At 48.1% G+C, this 24,131-nt stretch overlaps 1 protein-coding gene across 2 annotated transcripts; it reads right to left on the reverse strand.

Moving 5' to 3' along the window:
• Nucleotides 1-4,696: 4,696 nt before the first annotated feature.
• LOC123189716 (disease resistance protein RGA5) lies at nucleotides 4,697-12,261 on the reverse strand. Of its 2 annotated transcripts, none has more exons than XM_044602194.1 (6): nucleotides 11,812-12,261; nucleotides 11,454-11,691; nucleotides 10,441-11,291; nucleotides 8,219-8,278; nucleotides 5,554-7,416; nucleotides 4,697-5,100 (listed from the first exon to the last, which is right to left on the reverse strand). In XM_044602194.1, the coding sequence occupies exons 3-5, from the start codon at nucleotides 11,226-11,228 to the stop codon at nucleotides 5,586-5,588; spliced, it is 2,679 nt and encodes an 892-aa protein (XP_044458129.1). In that variant the 5' UTR covers nucleotides 11,229-11,291; nucleotides 11,454-11,691; nucleotides 11,812-12,261; the 3' UTR covers nucleotides 4,697-5,100; nucleotides 5,554-5,585. The 2 variants fall into 2 exon arrangements, with proteins under 2 accessions (XP_044458129.1, XP_044458128.1); XM_044602193.1 differs by having other exon boundaries at nucleotides 11,454-11,559; nucleotides 11,812-12,260.
• Nucleotides 12,262-24,131: the final 11,870 nt, after the last annotated feature.

Below are 24,131 nucleotides of genomic sequence, written 5' to 3' on the forward strand. Positions count from 1 at the left end.
TTTTAAGCTAGTGCCGAGCTGGCCCTTTGAGCTTGAGGGGTAAGTACTTGATGGCATGGAGATCGTCTCCTCGAGCCATGTGGATATGGAGGATGTAGTCCTCAATCCAGACCCCAGGGCCTGTCGTTTCGTCATACGCCTCTATGTTTACGGGTTTGAATCCCTCTAGAAATCCATGGTCTAGCACCTCATCGGTAAAACATAGAGGGTGTGCGGCACCCCTGTATTTGGGTGTACCGTGGTGTTTGGATGTTTGTTGCGTTGCGTTGTGCGCTGGGGCGCGCTCTCTGGGTCCGTAGATGGATCTGGTTGCGTCGGCCTTTTGATGCGAGTCCTCACGTGGATCGCGCACTGGCTTGTGTGCGGCGCCATTTGCCGCTCTATGGTAGCCATGAGGTCGTCTATCTGACCGGATGGCTGTTTTGTTTTTTGATTGCGGGGGCTCTAAGGCCTCATCATCGAATTCAGGCAGCAGCTTTCGCTTCGGGTAGCTCTTTGTGTGGCGACTGCTGCCGTACTTTTCTGCGGTGTTGAGTACTTTACTCCATCTAATTCTGAGTGTATCTTGTGCAGCCCTAAGCTTTCGCTTCTGCTTTTTCAGACTCCGCGCAGTGGCGACAAGCCTTTGATGGAGATTCTGTTACTCCAGGTGCTTGTCCGGTGTGATGTCATCCGGACTGTTATCTTCGCCGGAGACGGGTTGTTTGGTTTGATTCTCCGTGTTGCCGTGGTCGGACGGCAGTTCCATGCCGTGTTCGTTGTCCACTGGCTCACCCTGCTCTATCGCTGGGTCTGTATGACTCCTGTTTCTGCCGAGGCGGGATTTGGAGCGGCGCTTATGCCACCGCTTTGACTGCTTCTTGAGGGAACGATCCTTCGCTGCGTCCTTCCGTTCCTCATCTTCGTTTTCGTTGGGTGTGTCCACCATGTATACATCATATGATGAAGTGGGTGTCTAGTGCCCTGTGGGCAGTGGTTCCTGTTCTTCTCCTGCATCGTCGTACATACCATCGATGTCTTCGGAGTCGAAGTCGAGCATGTTGGTCAAATCGTTGACAGTGGCTACTAAGTGTGTGGTGGGTGAGTGGTTAATTTCTTCATCATCTGCATCCCAATCCTGCCGGACATAGTTCGGCCAGGACTCTCCTGACAAGGAGAGAGACCTTAATGAGTTCAGTATGTCGCCGAAGGGCGAGTGCTGAAAGATATCCGCGGAGGTGAACTCCATGATCGGCGCCCAGTCGGATTCGATAGGCACGGGCGCAGGCGGTTCGGAGTCCGTGGCCGGGGAAGAATCCGGCCGTTTGGCGTCACGGCTCTCGTGAAGGGTAAGGTCGATACTCGGCTCGATCGCCGCTAAGAATGCGGCCTCCGTGGCGGGGTCTATCCACCCGTCCATGGATGGCACAATTCGCTCCGAATTGAGGGTCGGAGCGGTTGCCAGTGCGGTCTCCTGAACACTGTCCGATGGTAGAGCTAAATCATGCTCATCGTGACCGTGCAGCACACTCGGCAGGGGCTCGAATCCGTCGAAGATCAAGTCTCCGCGGATGTCGGCCATGTAGTTTAAGTTTCCAAACCTCACCTGGTGGCCAGGGGCGTAACTCTCGATCTGCTCCAGATGGCCAAGCGAGTTGGCCCGCAGTGCGAAGCCACCGAATACAAAGATCTGTCCGGGGAGAAAAGTCTCACCCTGGACTGCATCGCTATCGATGATCGAAGGAGCCATCAAGCCTAACGATGACGACACAGAGGAACTCTCAATGAAAGCACCAATGTCGGTGTCAAAACCGGCGGATCTCGGGTAGGGGGTCCCGAACTGTGCGTTTAAGTAGATGGTAACAGGAGACGGGGGACACGATGTTTTTACCCAGGTTCGGGCCCTCTCGATGGAGGTAAAACCCTACTCCTGCTTGATTGATCTTGATGATATGAGTATTACAAGAGTTGATCTACCACGAGATCGTAGAGGCTAAACCCTAGAAGCTAGCCTATGGTATGATTGTTGTTCTTGGTCCTACGGACTAAACCCTCCGGTTTATATAGACACCAGAGGGGGCTAGGGTTACACAGAGTCGGTTACAAGGAAGGAGATCTACATATCCGTATTGCCAAGCTTCCCTTCCACGCCAAGGAGAGTCCCATCCAGACACGGGACGAAGTCTTCAATCTTGTATCTTCATAGTCCAACAGTCCGGCCAAAGGATATAGTCCGGCTGTCCGGAAACCCCCTAATCCAGGACTCCCTCAGTAGGGCTTCGACCCAATAGGAAGAGGGCATGGAAGACTGTATGAGGAGGGTGTGTATGATATCGTTGATGGTACGAAGGGAGCGCTCGGCCTTGCCGTCTGAGGTAGGTGATGTCCACAAATCACAATGTAACAACTCAAAGGGAAAAGAGTACGGGTAGAAGACATGCCAAAAAGCAGGCGCACATGTTTGCCCATTTGACACGCATGACACAGAGAGGGATCATGGCTATCACGATCATATGGAAGCTGGAACTCGCGAAGAAGAGTGGTCGTCGTGCCGCTGTGAGGGTGACCGAGCCGACGGTGCCATAAGCCCACAGAAGCAAGCATGGCATGAGATGAGGAGGATGACGCGCCGTCGACTGTGTACAAGTCACCAGAACTATTGAACCGAGCGATCTCCATCTTGGTTTGAAGGTCCTTCACAGATAACCCAAGCGGATCAAATTCAACAGAAACTTGATTATCGATGGTAAAACGACGAACAGAGATGAGGTTTTTAGAGCAGGTGCAACAAGAATTTCACTAAGCAAGAGAGGCTGACGGGAAAAGGGAAGAGTAGTGGCGCCTACACAAGTAACTGGAACAGAAGAACTATCGCCTATAGTTATGGATGGAAATAAGATGGAGGGATGGAGAGAGGTGAGCGTACTAGCAGATGCAGACATATGCAAGGAAGCACCAGAATCGAAAATCCATTCGTTACCTGCGTCCTGAGTGGTAAGTGAGTTCGTGGCGGCGATGAAGGCGGCCTGGTCCCAAGCCAGAGTGGTGGCAGTCGTTGTAGGCGTAGCAAACGAAGGCGGCGAGGCAGAAGAGGACGCCGACGATGCAGCGTGATCCCAGCCCGGTGGTGGAGCGCCGTAGGGGTACATGGAGTAGGCCGTGGGAGCAGCGGCGACTTGATACAGAGGCGCGTAGGCGGTGTAGGCAGCCGGTGGAGGACGGGAACCCAGGAGACCGAGTGCACCAACTGCAGGGCGAAGACCGGGCGCCCATGCGCCGCTGTAAGCCGGCGGGACACCGTATGGTGAGGGCGCGGACCAAGGCATGGGCCAGGCCTGCACTAAGCCCATCCATGGATCATGGGAGGGGCGCCATGCAGAAGGATCCGGGTTGGAGGGTGCCACCGGATGTGCAGGAGCCGGCGATGGTGAGGCCGGCGCTGGAGCAGATGAGGAAGACGTGCCGCCGTGCTTGGGCGGCCGGTAGATCGGGTTCTTGCCCTTGTAGTTCGGGCTGGAACGCCAGCCCGGTGGTGGCTGAGACGGGGGCGGCGGCGGTGGAGCAGCAGCCGGAGCGGGCGGAGTGGGAGCGGGACGAGGCGCCGCGTGGAATAGGCGCGGTGTGTTGGCCTTGTGCTGCTGATTTTGCTCCTCCATCTGCAGCATGGAGCGGGCCTCCGCCGGTGTTGGCAGAGGACGGAGGAGCGGGATGTGCGTCGCCTGTTGAGCGAAGCGATCGTCGAGGCCGCCCATCAGCGCGTGAAGGAGAGAGCGGTCAGCAACAACCTCGCCAAGCTCGCGCAGCTCGTCGCCGATGGCCTTGATGCGCTGACAGAAAACACCAACGGGGCGGTCGCCCTGCGTGATGGTGCGCAGCTCCGTGTTGAGGGCAGAGGCGCGAGCGTCGCGGTTGTCCTGGAACAGCCGGTGAAGCTCGATCCAAATGTCGCGGGCAGAGGTGCCGTCGGTGACCACGAGGTTAAAAAGCTCCATGGAGATGCAGGTGTACAACCACTGGATGATAGCAAGATCGTCCTTGAGCCAGCGCGGGTCATGAGGAGCCTGCGGGACGTCGCCGGAGATATGGTGGAGAAGCGCGCAGCGGCCGAGGTGGATCTCAAAAAGATGTCGCCAGTGGTAGTAGTTATGGCTGTGGGGGTCTAGGAGGATGGGGATGAAAGGGGTAATGTCCGTAATGGTGTCACTAAAGGAAAGAGTAGGGAGAGGCGGCGGCGGCGTACCGCCGGGGAGTGGGAGAGGTGGAGAGGGCTGTGGCCGCCGGAGGTAGGCAGAGGAGGAATTGGCGGGCCGCCGCTGTTGGGTAGTTAATCGCCGGGGTTCGTCATGGCGAACGTGGGCGTGCGGAAGGGGATCGAGTATCTGATACCATGTAAAACTATTGGAATGGTTTTCTCATTGCATTACAAAGGTACAGAGGAGAGTACATATAGTTTGCCGAGCACGGCTGTGACCAGAACGTGGGTTGGATCGTGCGGTGATCGTGGGCATGCAGCCTTGACGAAGTCCACTGTCTAACATTCAGAAACTTTCCCATGCATGCTCGGATGCTCTGCTGCCTGCACAACGTCTGTCTAGACAAAATATACAGTGACATCCATGTGCAAAGGATAGAACATCAGGCGATACAACACAAACTCGCATATATAGGAATTAATGTAGCGGAATACAAACATCTCGACCGTCCTTCTGAGAATTGCAAATAGTACAATGAATAAATATTCAGTTGAATATAAATAAGAGCAAATCAGTTTGATGTAAAAAGCACACATACATACAACATATAATCTCTGGCTAGTCAAGTTGGGAGTGAGTAACAAGTGCCAACTCCTTCCCACCATCAAGCCTTATTACAGTACAGGAGAAAACCAAGCAAAGCGTACGTGATCATGCATCATCTTAGAGACAGAGGAGAAACAGTTTGACGAGATAACTCGGAGATAGCACAAAGCAAAGCGATAGCTCGATATTCCTGGCGGGAATAAAATGCACTAATCCATTGCCATCAGCTACAACGCAGCATAAAGGTTGGTGACACCTCAGTGTTCCTCCACGCATCTCATCTTCTTGCTCCAAGGAACAGAATCGGCTTCCAGTCCCTTCCCTGAAAATCAGTGTCTATGAGAATAGTTGAACTCACAAAATTACTCGTTCGCCAACTAATCAAACAACGCCAACATATATATAATTAAACTACTTTACTTGAAGCTATATATATGCACCTCAAATCATATTGGACACTCCACCTAGACATATGCAGAAACTTGTTTAATCACCATTCATATGGGAAATCATAACAACTCAAATGTTCAGAGAAATGTCGGTTAGACCTCCGAATTTTCAATTTAAATGAAGCATCTCCAGTTTTTGAGTCAGCATAGGAAAGAACCCAAAAAAGGTCTTGCTAGAACCCAAAAAAGAAGGTACAGGAAAGTAGTAAATAAAAGGTACGGCATTAGGAATGTTACAACCCAAACTACGGACATCACCCAGTAGTTACGAGGAAAGAGATAACAGACAGACCAGCTGGAGATTGGAGGTGGAAATTTGAACGTACCAGCTGCTGTTCGAGGCTGTTACCGAGGATTATCATACATCGATTGTAATGTGAGCATGGTTGGGATGCATGCTGATAGCGCTCCTGATGGCTGACTCCGCGCTTCTCTTTTCAGATTCAGTACTACTCCGGAATCTTACACCGATTCTTTCAAGCGCTAACAAGTGCTCGATACCTGTAGGTGTGGCGCTCTCGTCCTTCATCCATGATAGATCGAGTCTCTGGAGCTTAGGCATTGCCCCAGCTTGGAAGATTAGTTGTGGCATGATACCCCCACTGATATCAAACCTTTTTAGGATTGGGAATGCTGTCCCATAGATGGCAATTGTTTCTTCCAGGGCTCTACTAAATTTTAATTCCACGTCGATAAGGGATGGTAACTCCGCAAGAATACCAACACCATCCTTGTCCAGTGTCCTAACAGTGAGATCCAAGGACCGGAGGTTATGGAGTTCCTTGATCCAGATAGGGACCCTGAAGCATCGAAACACGTAGAGTGTAACGAGGTTGGGGGGAGGAGACGACAAGGTTACTGTCTCAGGTATAAAAGAAACAGAAGGTGTGAATATGTGCAGCCACTCGAGGTTACAAAGTTTTCCCAAAGAAGAGTTTAGAGCATCTATGACCACATCTTCAGAAAAACCAGTTCCGAGACATAGAATACTCAGATTGGTGAGCTCTCCAAGGCCCTTGACACTGTCAAGTGAGGCGCACAGTGTGTGAAAATTATGCAGCTGTTGTAGGGATGTCATTTTACCAATGCCCTCCGGCAGCCTTTCAACGTTTGGAGCATTTAGAAACAACAAGTGCGGCAGGTGGAAAATATCAGTTGGGATACAGGACCCATCTATATCAAATGTTACCAACTTTTGTAGCCCTCTAATCTGCGTTGGTAGCTGGCACTTACCACAGCCGCGAATCCGTATATGTCGCAGCTGATATAACTCACACAATCTTGTCAGGTCAATTTTCCGGTTGTCATCAGCAGAAAAAGATGTAAAGTCAGTAATAAAAACTCGAAGATACTTGAACTCTGCCAGAGAAGGTATGTGCATGGAGCCTCTGTAGTTTGCAAACGATCTCACTTCTGACATATTGACGACCCCTGGCAATGTTGCACCATCCAAGCTGAAGAGCATCCGACGGGGCTTTTGAAGCTGTCTTGCAACGGAATCTGGGTTATCTACTACAGTGATAAAGTTCTCTTCTGCAGACTTGTACAAGATAAGATCCAACAACATATCATGCACTTTGCAAGTTAACACTGTCCCATCCGTTTTAATTTCTACAGGTTGAATAAGGCTCCTGTTGATAAGCTCATTGAAATAGCTTATTGCAGTCTGTTCTAGGCTTTGTCCATGTGCTTTACTAACAAAGCCTTCTGAAATCCATAGTCTTACCAATTCATACTTCAGTATTTCAGAGTCCTCTGGAAACATACCAAGATACAAGAAGCATGTCTTGAGGTGGTGAGGAAGATTTTTGTAGCTAAGGTTCAAGATCTGTCTAATTGCTTCCAAGGTGAGATTTGTGCCCAAAACTGACCCCAAAGAATTCTGTACATGTTCCCATCTCTCCTTTTGGTTGGAACTTCCACTTGCTAATAGGCTAGATATGCTAATGATTGCAAGTGGCAATCCACCACATTTCTTGAGAATGTCAACTGAAACATGTCTGAGTTGAACTGGACAAGCTTCTTCAGAGAAAAATATCCTATCAAAAAACAATTTCCTTGAGTCTTCTCCACTAAGAGGTTTCATTTCTAGAATGTGCTCGTGGTGACCGAAACAACATGCCTCAGCCACAATCCTGATTCTTGTAGTTACTATTAATCTACTACCAAGATTATTTTCTGGGGGTAAATAGGAAGTTAGAGTTATGGAGACAAACCTTGGAATCGAAAGGGTTTAGGCTTAGTAGAACTAAAACCGAGTACATGATGTGCGGTTTCAGTACTACTAGCTGTGAGGAGGAGGAGGTTAGCCTTGATGGCCAGGTGGTACCTCGGAAGGACACCTTTCGGTATTTGGGGTCAATGTTGCAGGAGGATGGGGGTATTGATGAAGATGTGAACCATCGAATCAAAGCCGGATGGATGAAGTGGCGCCAAGCTTCTAGCATTCTCTGTGACAAGAGAGTGCCACAAAAGCTAAAAGGCAAGTTCTACAGGACGGCGGTTCGACCCGCAATGTTGTATGGCGCGGAGTGTTGGCCGACTAAAAGGTGACATGTTCAACAGTTAGGTGTGGCGGAGATGCGTATGTTGAGATGGATGTGTGGCCACACGAGGAAGGATCGAGTCCGGAATGATGATATACGAGATAGAGTTGGGGTAGCACCAATTGAGGAGAAGCTTGTCCAACATCGTTTGAGATGGTTTGGGCATATTCAGCGCAGGCCTCCAGAAGCTCCAGTGCATAGCGGACGGCTAAAGCGTGCGGAGAATGTCAAGAGAGGGCGGGGTCGACCGATTTTGACATGGGAGGAGTCCGTTAAGAGAGACCTGAAGGATTGGAGTATCGACAAAGAGCTAGCTATGGACAGGGGTGCGTGGAAGCTTGCTATCCATGTGCCAGAGCCATGAGTTGGTTGCGAGATCTTATGGGTTTCACCTCTAGCCTACCCCAACTTGTTTGGGACTAAAGGCTTTGTTGTTGTTGTTGTTGCACATTTAATAATACGCCATGCCGATACATCCCATAAATCATCGATGATAACCAAATATCTGCAACATAATCAATAAAGTGATAAGTAAAATAATAAAAAACTATCAAATTATTTCCAAAGGTTCGAGGCAGACGAAAAACATTTTTCATCCAGTTAAATACTAATTAACATATAGAAGAACATAACAATTCACAATATTAGTTGATCTTTAATTTTTTATAGCATGGTTTAACTGTTTAAGCAAATACTCCCTCTGTAAAGAAATATAAGATCATTTAGATCACTAAAATGATCTAATGATCTTATATTTCTTTACAGAGGGAGCATGTACCAAGTCAAACTGTCACAATTTTCCTATTTATTCCACCTCTCCTCGTGTGGTGCTCGGCATTCATTTCCCCCAAGTGAATGAAAAATCAGGGCCAAATTAGCTGAAAGTTAGTGGGTGACTATTTTTTGCAGTGTTCTGATGAATGGAAACTATTTTTTGTTCGTGAATTTGCTTGGTTTTTAGGTAGTCATTTTTTGGGATGAAAACTATTGCACAGTTATGTTACTTGTCTCTCAAATTATTCATCTTCATGATGCTATGGAACCATAGCCTCATGGTCTTAGTTTAGTCTCATGTTTCATATATGATTTCCTGCCATGTCAGCAATCTATTTGTTAATATTTTTCATGGTACAACTCATTCATATGTAGCAGTTTGCAGAGTCACAACACGTGATGAAGGGAGAGCAGTAGACTTTGCTAGACACATATAGTGCACATTTACTTTATTTAATCAAATATTACTTATCTTAGAAAAAAATAAGCCCCATTAATTAGCTTGTATTAGTTAGCAAATGAAATTTAGATATAAATCTTGTGTAAACTGAAAGTACTGTGCAAACTTTTAATATATAAATGTTTTCATGCTCAACCCCAAGTAACTCATGGAACAAGTGAAGATCTCCATGTTAGTATTTACGTTTTCCGTTTTCATATATATTAGGATCATCTGGTGATCTTCTTTGGGGCTATGTACCATGTGCTTCGTATTATTGTCCTTTGTTCTTTGATGGTACTAGATATATATTGGGCATATATCCTCTAAAGCTTTAACTCGCAAAATAACCCCTTTTTTTTCTTCATTTTCATGTTTGTAGGATCATCTAGTGACCGTCTTGTCTATGTTTTAGGTCGTAAATCATATCTTTTTTGTAATGTTCATGAGGGCCATGCTTTGCAACTGGTGTAATATATTATAGGGCTGAGAGGAATGTGCCCTCTGACTAGCTATTGAACCGGTACTCTGGAGTGAAATGACATAATCATATTTAATTGACTTCTCTATAATTATAGGCAATAATGTGAAAGCATATTTCGGAAAAAGCAGCCTGTCAAATATTTTTATGTTGTTGATTATCTGAAAAATCTTTGACAAAGAGAAGAGGATTCAGTATGCATCTTCAAAAAAAACGATCTTATAAGTGATTACTAGTAAATCCGTGATGATCTACTATATATAACTTAAGAGTGCTTCCTTGGTTACTAGGTATAGTTGTGACGACACAAGTGACAACAGTCTTTTATAGTGATTTTTAAAGACGCATGTACCTAGTACTTTGAGAAGACTTCAAGACTCCATACCTAGTGCTTTATATTATTGTCCTTTGTTCTTTGGTGGCACTAGATATATGTTGGTGGCAATACATATACGGGCATAGTACAAAGTTCACTCTGTTTAATCAGATTTGACTTACATTAGAACACAATAAGCTACATAAGTCAGCTGGTATTGGTTTAACTCTATTTAATCAAATTTGACTTACATGGGAATGCAGTTTGTACTAAATCTTGTTTACACTGGAACTACTTCACAATTTTTTCATTGAACTGTCCTCAAGTCCATCCCATAAAAAACTCAAAGCATCCCATGGCCGTATTAGAATCATCTAGTGATTTCCTCTAAATCTTGAACTCTGAAAATAGTCCCTTTTTTCAACTTAGATAAGGCTGTTGCTTTGTATAACAAACTTACGAATCCGCACTCCAAAGTCGGGAAGAGCCAAACATTACTTCCACTTTCTATAATAGAGAAAAGAGCTGTACATAAAGACCGTAATGTATGCTAATATTCATTAACAAAGATTCACCCCTTATGAATCTTCAAGAAAATTTAAGTACCAGAGGCGCATGAGAATAGCTAGCAACAATATAGAAAGTTAGAATCAGTACCTCTTGTTTTTTAGATTTTCTCTGACTTGGTCGAGAAGAACATTTAACTCACAGTCATGAAAAGATTGTTGACAACCAAGTTGGGTTGACAAACTATGCAGAAGTTTTGGAATATTTGGCTTTTGAGACACTGGCACAAATGCACCACAGTGAAATTCCCCCTTCAGCTTATGGTATACCTCCTTGGCGAGTGTCGTTTTACCTAAACCTCCAAATCCAACAATTAATACAACCTTTAACTGCTTCTCCTCATCTTTTAGCCAACTGACAACCTCATTGGTTGGGCCGTCCATACCAACAAGTTTAGCTGCATCCTCATAGAGAGCGACAACCCGTTGGTCAACAGCCACATTGCACGATGTGGGGACATCGACCTTATACCTCTCACGACGTTCACTTGTTTCACGCACGATTTTCTTGATGTCCTCGATCTGGCCAGCAATCTGATGACGGGCCCTTGAAGTTCTCAGACGTTGAATAGTGTCGTGGACAAACCCAGATTTTTTCTTCTTCTCCCCAATTTTGCACATGAAGTCATCGATAATATCCTCAATGTCATAAGACATCTCCCTGACCGCGTCCCTCCACCTTGCAGTCTGTATATCAAGCTCGTCCACATCTGCAAGGCGCTCTAGAGCATCCTTCATGCTGCTCAGCTCATCGCTGATGTGCTTCACCTCCTTCCTCAGGTTCTTTAGCTTGGCAAACTCCTCTCCCATCAGGGTGGCCAGCTTACCCAGGAGAGAGTTCATCACCCCGGTAGAAGCGCTCACCATTATTCCAGCCATCTAGTTGAGATATCCGGACAAGGATCTATCTATCTTGGCTCTCTAGTTATGCTTGTGCTGCACCTGAAACATGTAACAACCCGCTGAATGAATGGAGTTTCAGTAGCAAAAAGGCCAAGAAACAAATGGGGCCAGGGACTTCAACAGACCATCCGTACCAATAACAGCAGATTTTCATTTCAAACGATTTTCAGAGTAGAAGCATAACGCTGTAAGATTCAGTACCTGAGCTGGAAGAGTGACTGAAACAGCTTCCATTGCGGCCGTTACTCCAGAAGTAGAAACATGCTACATGCAGCCGTGGCGGCGCCGGTGCTCCTCTTGGATCCAACTGAAATGATGGACCGTTAGAAAATCCAGAGTTAATTAACTTCAGTTATTGTCGTCTAGATCCACCATTTTTCAGAAAGAAGTGAAATAAAATCCAGATCCACCGCTAGATCCAAAGCTCCAAACTCCAGATCTGCCCCAAGATCCAAAGCTAGTCAAATTGCACTAAGACTATATATAAAATATACACATCCGAAGCCGGTCAACTTATAAAACTAGAAGAGGCGACTGGACTGGAGACAGGGGCACAAACCTTATTTAGCAGGCAGGTGAAGCAACGAAGCAGCAGCAGGCTTTCAACGGGGAGGAGATGGAAGAAGAGCAGCCGACGTAGGTGCAGCAGCAGCAGCCAGCGATGGTGGGGAAGCAGCAGCTGCAGCAGCGTGGATCGACGGAGCGGAGCCGCTGGTTGAGATGGGGAGAGAAAGACCAACGCGGAGAAGGAACAAGAGAGGCGAGGCAGACTCAATCAGTGGGGGGTGAGGTCAAGGTCTCCGTCTTGCTGCTGCATTCATTTTCTCTCTTCTGTTGATGTCCTCTCATTCTCTCATACTCCGAGCAAAGCCTTTCTACTCTGCTACGTAGTTTCTTCAATTCATAACCCGGGGAAGCCTGCCCAGTTTGCTTGTTAGTTTCTTCAACCCAAGACACGGAAAATTTTGGTTCAGATCCCACCCATGGAATGATTGAGATGACGTGTGCACTGTTTCTATGTATTGAGGAGTATAGTTGCTAAGCTATTTAATGTGCTTAGCACCTTATCTAAGCACCCATGCGTTGGCAGCAGCCGATCAGTAACAACAGAGGTTGTCCCAAAGCGCCCAACTTGCACGCACAAACAGCGAGCTCTGTTGTGCAAATGACGCCCGAGTGCAATGGAATAAGAAAAAAAGACAGGGTCGATAGCAAAAAACAGTGCACACGTCATCTCAATCATTCCAAGTGCAGTTGTGTAAAAGCAAAGCATGCGCCTCAATCATTCCACGGCCACTTGATGCAAAACACAGTGAAAGAATTTTTTTACCGCTACCCAAATCTACGCTGTTTACTTATTTTCTTGCTAAATTTGCCCGTTTAATTAGAGGAATGGCACTTTGCCATCCGCGATAACATTGGCACTTCGTCTGCGTGCGTAATATATGCCCGTTTCACCCTTCGTACTACTACCACGGCTTTTTCGATAAAGGATGAATTTTATTCATTCAAAATAAAGTATCAAAATGATACAAACACGGTGAGCATACACCCGGCCTCTGCATAATTAGCATGCACACAGTCAACACAACACACACAATAAAAACACGCCGGCAACTAGCAAACTCATATAAGACTAAAGCTGTGCCTAAGCGATAAAAAAAACCCCAAAATGATCAAATCCTCTCTCGACAAACTACAACAATGGCCATATTCGCACCAACCATCTCATGATACCACAAGGACAACAAGGTTCTTCAACAGTAACGCCTTTAGGAAGGGAGCGACGCTCAAACGCCGTCGTCACTGGATCCAACCACCAAAGTCAGATTCTAAGTTTTCACTCTGAAGAACCGATGCAAGCATATCCGAGCAATGCCTTCAACAAGGTAACAATGCAAAAAACATCGTCACTGCCAGGTACTCCCTCCGTCCAGAAATACTTGTCTGGAGAATGGATATATCTAGATGTATTTTAGTTCTAGATACATCCATTTGTACCCATTTCTACGACAAGTATTTTCAGACAGAGGGAGTATAACCAACTCAGGTCAAACCTAGGTTTTCACCCCGGAGCTCGAGACCAGGTACTCACCACCATCGAAATCAATCATGTATTGTCGCCACCACTTTTCCATGATTCCAGCAGCTACCTGCGGTGGGCAAGGAACCGACCGTTTTCGCCGCACAACCATAACCTCTGCGTCAAGTCATTGTCCATAGCTTGCATCTCAACGTCGTAGGCAACTACCGGATATGAAGAGAGAAACCCTCACAAAGATCTTTCGGTGGCTACTGCAATCCGCGGCAAGGCCGTCGGTGCATGCCGAAGTGCTCACCACGAGCAAACCAACGCCGACTGCTACCTTCCTGGAGAGGGCCCTGCCAAGGCACATCGCCTAGGGTCCGACATGACTGGATCTGAGCCGGGGCGCCATAGCCCGCAGCACCAATGGCCCCTGGCCTACCATCATGTATGCACCAGCAAGCAGCGCCTCAGCCGCCAGCAACAATGTGCGCCAAGAATTGGATGGAAAACACGCCAGATCTGATGGGCAGGGGCCGCCGTGTTCAGGATCAGAGCGGATCCTCTTGGGCAGATGCATCTTTCCGCACAAGCAGCCATCCGCAGCCGTGCAAGAGGCGGCACATGGACGTGCACATAAGCAAGCCAAGGGGCCGGCCGTGGATGCGTCGTCGTAGAGCAACTCATGCCTGCGCAGAAGCATTATCGGATCTGATCCGAGGGGAAAGCCCCAGCACCACGCACGATTCCTTACACAGAGGCCAGGAGAGACACGGACGGGGGCTAAGGGATTTAGGGATGGGGTGGCCTCCGGTGTCGCCCCAGCGGCCCAGCCGAGCAACACGGGAGGCAGTTGTCATAAAAAAGACCAGTTATTGCACTATTTGCATCGAATAATAAAAAAGACCAGTTATTAGGCATGGGCTCGTTTGTGCACAAGCTCTAAATGTGTCTTTTTTCAAGATAAATGTGTTTCATTTTTTTGCGGGGGGGAAAAGCAAATGTGTTTCATTTAAACGCCGACATGTGAGTTTTTGGGCGCTAAGAGCGTATCTAACGCCAACCTTCAAACCGTCTGGACCGTGTGGCCGGACGTGTTGCGACATCCAGCGCAGGTCTGTATTGATCCGTAGGCCGGTCCGGACGTATTTTCTCTGGCAAACCGGATACAATGCTTTACGGGCGTCCGAACAGTACCACTCTGGCCCACCCAAAACCCCTCTTTCCTCGCCCGTGCGTGTTCCCACTCAGCGCCGGTTGCACGCGTTCATGCCGCTGTAGAGCGGTCGCGATCTCTCACTACCTCCACCATTGAAGTGGAGCGCCGGCCAAGAGGCGCTGCCCACTGCACACCCTGCTTAACACACCTCGTCGCATTCAAACAGTTGCAGATTGCATGCCCGCCTTCCTTCATTAAACCCGGGCATGTGCCGAGATACCTACTCCGACCATTTCCGTTCACGAGCCAGCCAGCATTAAACACAACATCAGTTGGCTCCTCGTATAATCTAGCTTTACTGTGCACCTGACACAGGGCTTATATGATAAAACTCTTTATTTATTAAATTATAAGGTATACAAGTGAGAAACTCAAATCAAAATTAAATCTAGAATAGTAAAAATATTAAACCAAAATTTTTAGTTTAGTTTTAGTTTTTTGTTTAAGTAAAAAAATGAAGTATTTTCTTAAGAAAATTATTAAAAATTCAAAATTTTAAAAATATTTTATTTTGTAAATGTATTTTAAATATGTTTGCCTTATTTTTTAAAAAGAAAATCAGTATGTATTTTTTAAATGGTTTTTTTAGAAAAGGAGGATGACCCCCGGCCTCTGCATCTGGAAGATGCATGCGGCCACTTTATTGATTATTCTCGAGGACGTTACAAAGTATTACAACAATATGTCTGAAACCGCCATATTGGCAAACATCTGCCGCTACTCTTATCCATATGATGAAGGGGTGCTAGCTGGGCCACTACCCAAACCACTCACCTAAGCCTAACATCAAAAGCCGGAAGCCCCAGCCGAGCCACATACCGGGTCTGGGGCACAAACCGGTCTGACGCACTCGCATGTGTCGTCGCCGCCATCTTCCACAGGTCCATCTTCAAAGCAGATATTGAGGTTTCTACCTTGTCTGGCCACTCCGCCATCGACGTCACCATGACGCCAGACAGCTACCTCTTCCTACGCGAGTCCATCACCGCACATCGGACGCCGAGTCTCCACAGCGCATGCCGCCGATATCCGCCGCCCTCAATGTGTGGGATGAAGCACCGCTCCACCATCCCTCCAGCCAGCACTTGCTCCAAAACGATGCCCCCAAGAGGGAAAGCGATAAACGCCATCATCGTCCGATCCAAAAGACCCGGATCTAGGGTTTCCCCCGGAGCATCCCGAGCCTGATGATGCAAACTGCAACGACGATGCCCCGACAAGGGAACGACATCTAAGACGACTCCACCGTCCGCCATGACCGTAGATCGGCAGTTGCTCCACCAGACGTGCGCCGCCAGCGTCGCTGGTCCCTTCAACCGGAATAAACTCCAAAACGATGCCCTGAAGAGGGACTACGACGCAAAAGCACCTCCATCGCTCGATCCCAAGGAGATCTAGGGTTTCCCCCGGAGTTGCCCGCGCTGTTAAGGACCAGACAAGGGTAGAAACTCCAACCAGTATATGTGTTTTTTTCCTTTGATCTTTCCACACAGTAGTATATGTGACTTTGTAGCTTAGAATTGTGTGCACAAATCTAAATCAGTTCATCCATCCCCATAACCTGTAAAACCTGCACATGATGCAAAAAAAGAAGCTTGAGAAAAAATGAACCAACTCTGACTTGTATTTGTGCAACATAACCAATACAAGTGTGCAATTGACAACCCTCCCGTATCCATCTACTTGTGGGGTTCAGTAGTTGGCATCTTCAACTCATATAAAAGTAGAAGATACCAACTCAGATAATTTCAGATTCATTTTGGTTTTAGCTAAAAATTTGTATGCAGAATTCCAAAAATAAACTTTATGATGGCTGTTGTGCAACTACATCATCTATTTTGTGCAACTGCAAGTACTCTTGCATGCAAATCATGTTGTGTGTTTGTATAGCTATGTAATGAATTTTGAACTGAGGAACATGATGAATTTAGCCTATCTAAACACAAGAAATAGAAAAAAAATAGTGAATTTGACAGATTATAGTCTTCCAAATAAGTAGTGCAACTATATTCAAGTGCATCTGTAAACCTAGAAAATCATATGCATGTGAACACATGGGATGCCAACTAGTGAATGGTTCTTGTGCAACTAAAGAAGTTGAAGATGCCAACTCATGTGGCACTGTTGTGCAACTATTAAAAAAATTGGGGATGCCAACTCCTGATTGGTTCTTGTGTAACTAAAATAGTTGCGGATGCCAACTCATGTGATATTTTTATGAGACTATTCAAAAAGTTGAGACTGTCAACTCCCAAATGGTTCTGGTGCAACTATGAAAGTTGAGGATGCCAACTCGTATGATGCTATTGTGCAACTATTTGAAAAGTTGAGGATACCAACTCCTAGTTGATTTTTGTGCAACTATAAAAGTTCAGGATGCCAACACCTAGCTGGTTTTTGTGCAACTGTGTAAAAAATAATATCCCGGGTTTCTTTGTGTAAAAAAAATGCTAATGCCATTTCATGTTACCTCGGCATGCTGTAGACGGTGTGCCAACTCCAGCTACAATTCCAACCTGCGTGGCCGCCTTACGTTTCCGATGTTTCACGAAGCGGAATGGGTCACCAACCTAAAGGATGCATGGAAAAGTTACTTGTGTGTGAGCAAAAAAGGGAAATGTACCCACACTGCTTGCTCGATACCATTGTTTTCGAGTCGAACGACTAGTCGATGAGTCGTAACTAGAAGTCGACTCAAACACCTCGACTAGTCAAGACTAGTCGATCGGTACAGCATGACTCGTCAAGAGTCGCTACCCAGAACGACTCGTCGAATTAAAAACCTTGCACGATACTTACCTCATCATCCTCTGCCTCCCCATTGATATCAGCATGACGCGGCTGCCGCTTGGCGGGCTGTTTCGAGTTCCACCGAGAAGAATTGTTTACAGGCCCTTGCATAGAACAAACAAAACACAGAACATGGTCAGGAAAACCCACCAAAAATAGTTATTATAATGGCAAAACAAAACTAGTACAAGGATAAATGAAAAATGATGAAAAGTCAAACACACCTCTCCTCTACAACTATATAGCCATTCCATGTACAACTGCATAAGTGTGACTAAGCCAGCTAGGATATGTACTGCTTTGATTTGCAAACTCCTGTATGAATGCATACCCTTGTGACAACAGAGCACACATGCATGTGCAACCAAAAAGAACACACATACTGCTTGAACATGATTTACACAATGTATTCATCTGAATACCATCGTTTGTGCAACTGGTTAGCCTTCACTGTGCAACTTCATAAGTTGACTAGCCAACTGAGATCTATGTGTGATCCAACTACATCTACATTTTTGTGCAACTATGACAACAAACTAGCCAACTGGTTACTTATATGCATGCAACTTACGAGAAAACAGAGAAACCACACGGATGAATTTTCAGAGGGTTGAGCAATAACATTAGAACTATCCTCTCGATACTCTTATGTATTTCCCTCCTATTCCAACTCAAATCGCCGCCAAAAAATCAAAAAAAAATCGCCATGCTGGATCAGACAGTTTGGCCGGTGGGCAATACGCCGGAATACCTCGCCGAATCTGCATGATACAGATGCAGTCAGGGCCGGTCCTGTGTTTTGGGAGGCCCTAGGCGAACTCGACGACATGGGCCCCTATGTCGTAAGATCATATATATGTATGTGTGCGTGTGATACATAAACATATATATAAGAGTAATCTTTTAACTACACATCTTTAGTTTGAAATTTGACTATTATAATTATTGGACAATGCCATATTACGACAGAAATACTCAAAAGATAGCAAAACAAAACTAAAATGACATGATTACCTCAAAAAAGAAACAAATTCGACTCACTCCATTGACAACAATAATACTCCCTTGCTTCAAAAAAGGTTTCTTTGGGTGTTTCTTGATGCAAAGTCATTAAGGGCACTATCAAGGTCAACATCAGATGAGTTATCATCCGAAAAAGCTTCTTAGGCAACGTAGCATGCTGTGTCCTAAAATTATATAAAAGTAAAGAGTATACAAAGAATTAGAAATTTATAGATCGGATGATCGAAACCCTAGATATGGACATAGAATGACTAAAGATTAGGATGACTGAATGTATACTATGTAGAAGAGTATACATAAAAATTTTGAAACTTCGGATGGATAGTTGAATACCTAGTAAAGAAACTACTCAAATTGAGGGATCGATGAATGGATCAGGAGTCGTGGATACGTACTGTCCTGAGTCCTGACGCTCACATACGTATAACGTATTAACCTATTGCCGGATGGCCGGGTTGCCGGCACGGCCGCACAGCACAACAACAGTCTGCCGGACTGCCGCGCGCAACAGCGACAACGAGCAGCCAAGGTGCTTAGCGGCGGAGCGACGGGCCGACGATACGACGAAAGACGAACCGACGATTGAAGGCACAAGTCAGATCTTCTGATTGATTTGTTTCACATGTATACACGTGCGCTGTGCGGCCGTCGTGGCTGATGCTTCGCTAATCTCTATCTAGCTACTTTTTTTTAACTTTCTACCTAGCTACCTGACGGGCCAAGCACATCTCATTTATTTTTCACACAATTTTTTCCTTATCTATTTTTTTGCTTATACTCTATATGTATACACGTCATGGGCCCCCCTTCGGCCTGGGCCCTGGGCCGCCGCCCCTCTGCCCATGCCCCAGGGCCGGCCCTGGATGCAGTGGCGAAGGCAGGAACAATTTGTAGGTGTGGTGGAGCTTACGAAAGAAAAAACTATGTATAATACAAAAGCTAGATACTATATAAGGGCATATTACTTTGTGTTAGCATTTGCACATGAATGAGGATAACCGGTCATCAACTCATCATCTATATTAACCAGCAACCAGATCCCGGCACACAAGCGGATATCCATCGATCTAGAGTAGTGTGTTGGCTCAAATTTTCAAAGATGTACTAGTATATACGGTACTACCTTAGTCAATGCGGCAAGTTACGTGTGACGGACGCCAAAGCTAGCTAGATAGCTCGCTCAACGGAGGTGAATCGCCATGAAACTCGTATCCCCTAGAACACACACGCTCGACTCACCCTGACGAAACAGGAACTCCCAAAATCCACTGGAGGTGACCAGCTAGTCGCGGGCGACGACTTCCGTGAAAGCTACCTCGTACTCGCCGGACATCCACCGGAAACCCCAGAACCCCTCTTCGGCGAGCGAATAACGGGGGGCCCAACCACGGCAGGGTAAAAAAATGGGGAACCAGGAGATGTGAGGCAAAAATTGTGGGGCGACCGTACCTGCGCCGACGACGAGAAGCGGATCCCCACCGCGGTCCTGCCCTTCACCTTCGCCTGCAGCCGCAGCCCGTACCTGCGCCGACGACAAGAAGCGGATCCCCACCGTGGTGCTGTCCTTCGCCTTCTGCTGCAGCCGCGGCCCGTACCTGCACCGACGACGAGAAGCGGATCCCCACCGTGGTCTTGCCCTTCGCCTTCAGTTGCAGCGGCGGCACTGGTTGCCTCTCTCCGCCGGATTTGGGGGAGAAATGGAACGAACAGGGCGAGAACCGAGAAGAGAGGAAAATGGATGAGGGAAGGAGAGCGGCGCTTGCGGGCGGGCCACGGATGCGTCCTGCGCGATGCGAACAGGCTGGACCAGGAGAACGGCGCTTGTGGGCAGGCCCAACCACACGCGCGTTCGGTCGCTCCCGACCAGGTACCACCTGACGCCGATGACCGCACGATCTAGGCTGATCGAGCGCCTCGCGTTCGGCCGCTCGTTTTGTCTAGTTGGTGCGCGTGCACTTTGAAGTTATTAGGAAAAAAAAAGAAAAAAAATACGTAGTTTGATTTGAACCAGCTCTTTTTACGTACACGGGCCCCGGCCTGAGCAAACAAGGTGGGTTTTGTTGGTTTCCTAAAATAAAGAAGGCTTTTTTTTAAATGAAGGCGGGTTTTGTTGGTGAACCAGTCGGACTATAGGCTGTCTTGTACGAAAGGACATCTTTTTTTTAGAAAAGGAGGAAGATCTCCGGCCTCTGCATCTAGACGATGCATACAGCCACTTTATTAATGTTTATTAATGGGAAATATTTGCCATCGGCGCGCCGGCCGAACGTCGCGCCGGTCGCGTGCCAGGCGTACGATCAAGCTTCATCATATGGCCACAGCTAGCTCCCGCAAGTGCCACGTTTTGGTAGGACTCACTCACCGCTCAAACCACTACTACCTTATCTCTTCAGAATCAGTTATTCCTCATCCCTTTTAGGATATGTTTGGTTCAGGAACGAAGTGTAATGAAATGACATGGTTCCATTCCAATGTAATGGGTCGGTTTCGTCTTTGTGTTTGGTATTGGATAAATCGAAGGAACGGAACGATTACGTTTTGGTGTTTGGTTTGAAGAATGGAATGGAATGGATTTGTAAGTCGTCATCCATCCATCCATGCAACAATGCTCGGTAAACATTGAGTTCGATTTCTGAACAAGGGTGTGAGCATCAACAAATCTGACTCGAGCAATTTTTGTTTGACCAGCAACGAAACGAGTCCATCTATCCATGCGACGAAAAAGAGTGTAGGTACACCAATCGGACTCAAAGCACAAGATAAACAGCAGCTAGAAGAAATATACGACAGTTGAACATGGCGGCCGGCTGGATGCGAGGCTTGGCTTTGCCGTCCCCACGCGCAACCGCAGCTTCTGGCGGCGCTTGCTCAGTCGGTCAATGGATGGCGCCTAGATCAAGCGCGGCAGCGCGACTCTCCCGGCGTGTGCCGCCACTGTTGCCCAGCTTCAAGATCTTCTCGCAGTCGCTCGCCTGCCGCGCACGTGCTTCAGAGGAGAGGAAGGCTGTGCTTCGGAGGTGGACGAGACGACGAGGGCCGGCGGCGCAGACCAGAGGAGGGGAGAGGCCGGTGGCGTAGATCGATGGAGGGGAGAGACGAGGGAGAGGAGCCTGCACGAGAGAGGATAAGGTTGCGGGAGCGCGAGGAAAGAGACCGGTTCCACGTCGTCCGCCCAATTTGGAGGTCTCACCCGGTTCCGGATCTGGGCCGAATATTCTGTCCGTGGGAACCAGGTGGTGACCGTTCCACCTGCCTACTGAACGCGAGAACGAGGTTCGTGAACGGGTTGGACCCATGCCATTCCACTCCATGACTGCAACCAAACACACTCTTATTGGTCGGCAGCCATGGGCGACATCCATCCCTCTCTCGTGACCCAAACCATGCGGCACGGCCATGGGCGCCATGGCAGGGAAGACTAGGGTGCATTGGGGCTGCTCGGCGCTGCTGCATGGGAGGTGCCGGGCGCTGATGTAGAGTAGACGGAGGAAGGGGGAGAGGTAAATCAGGAAGGTACAACCATGGCGGCGGGGGGAACTGCGAACGGCGGCGCCCGGCACTACAGCCGCAGCGACAGAAGCTACAACCTGTGGCGCGTGGAGCTGCAACCGTGGCGGTCGGCGACTGGGAGCTACAACGCCGACGATGCTGGAACCGGCCAGTTTTTTTGCTGGAACGGGCGACAGGAGGTGCTACAACAGTGGCAGCAAAATGTTGGAACCAACAGCCACGGCCTCCAGCAGGTTCTTTTTTGCGTCTACCAGCCATTGTTTTTGCTCGAACCATTAAGCATTTTCGCTGGAACCAGCGATTTCCATGCATGCGAGTACAGAAGTATTTTTTTCTTTTTTACTGGGATTGCAAATTTTGGTGCAGCCGGTGAGAATGTTTGCTTCAACCACCCATCTTTTTTGCTAGAAGCATTAGAATTTTTTGCTACCATCATGTTTTGTTTAGTATTTTGTTGTAACCAGCCTAGAATTTGTTACCACCGTCTTTCGATTTTGCTGGAACCAGCATCTTTTTCTGCTTCAATCAAGTAACTGAAGATTTTTTGTTGCTTTCAATTTCTTTGCTAGATGAGGAACCGGCTTTTTAAAAAGCTTCAACCATGTACTGGGAAGCTGCAACCGCATGCACAAGAGCTGCAAGCCATCTACACCAGAGCTACAACCGGAGGCGCCCGTCGCCGGCGAGGCTGCAAGGACTAGCACTCGGAGTTGCAGCCGACGGCGATGTATGCTGGACTGGAGATGATGTGTGCTTCAACGACGGGAGATTGAAACCTGCTGCGAGGTCCGGCGAGCGGCATCAATGGAGGGGGCGTTGCTGGCCGTGAAGCGTGGCGGCAGTGATTTTTTGCGACCTGCGCGACGAGGTGATGCGAACCAGGGATGCCGAAGGTCTGCGGCGGCGACAATGGCGACTGGCGGTGCTGGAGCCGGGGACGCATGCCCGGTGGGCGGTGGCACAGCAGTTGCTGCGCGCGGGCTGCACTTTGTTTGCGATCCACTTTTTCCGGGTAGGGAGAATCAATGCGTGGAGACGTTGACTTTGTGCCGTGATTATCTAACAGCCGTCAGCGCATTAATATAATGGTTTAAAAAGGACCGGCCGAAAGTTTCCGCCGGCGCACCGGCGCCTATTACCCGCTTTTATTAATTATTCTCAAAAGACCTTACAAAGAAATATAACAGTAAGTCTGAAGCCACCGTCTAGGCAACATCTGTTGCTACTCCTATTCATTTAATGAAGGGATGCTGATAGTCTGGGCCTAATATCAAACATACCTCGCAGCCAAACCTAACATCTAAGACCTGAGTTCCCATCCAGGACAGCTGCCGGGTATGGGTCACCCACCGGTCCGGCGCACTCCTCAACCAGGACGCCTGTCGGGTATGAGGCCGCCGCAGCCACCTGCCACCAATCCATCTTCAAAGATGTACTGCTGCATCTACCTTGCCCGGTCTAGCTGCCGTCGACGCCACCACGACGCCAGACAACGCCACCATCCTGCACTCGTCCATCAACACACGCCCAGCAGCGAGACCCCGCTGCTCCATGCCGCTGAGACCCGCCATTGTCGACGTATCAGATGCAACGCCGCTCCTCCTTCGCGAACACCACCTTCTACCACTGGTCCTATCCCCTCCACCTGTAGATCCTCTGCACTCCCAACCGAGCCCCAGTGCCCTTGACGCACCTCCAGGAAGGTCACGACGCAAAAAGCGCCGCTGCCGCCAGATCCGAAAAGGATTGAAGGTTTTCACCCGGCCGGAATGGGGTGGGTAGATTGGGCCCTCAGCTGCGCCTTCATGAAGGAAAGCGACGCCCATGAGCGTCGCTGCCGCCGGCCGGCTAGACTGGCCAAGGTTTCCCCCGGACCCAAAGTACACCACCAGGGCTCACCACCACCGGAGCCTGCAGCCACAAACCACCAGGACGACGATAGAGGCAGCAGGAGAAAGGGGAACCTCCAGATCTGACGCAACGGAGAACCACGCCATGGCCGGACTCCACCAGCGATCCGCCACCCGCGCGGCCGAGTACACTGGCCAGCGTCGCCTGCAGACGTCTCCAGCCGCCGGACGACGCCGCCTCGCCCATAGGGCCGCCGCCCAAGGATCCGTAGGCCACGAGAGGACATCTCCTGCTCCATGGCAACGGGGACGCGGGCTACTTCATCCCAACCTGACCCGCCTCGAGGCCAACCAAGCCAAGGCCAACCAGAGACACACGACACAATTATGTGTGTCTCTTTTTTTACTGTTGCATCTTCCCTGCACAAGTCACAAGATCGTTTTATCACTGAACTGGATCA

This window comes from Triticum aestivum, chromosome 2A, assembly GCF_018294505.1.
Source record: "Triticum aestivum cultivar Chinese Spring chromosome 2A, IWGSC CS RefSeq v2.1, whole genome shotgun sequence".
Lineage (NCBI taxonomy): Eukaryota > Viridiplantae > Streptophyta > Magnoliopsida > Poales > Poaceae > Triticum > Triticum aestivum.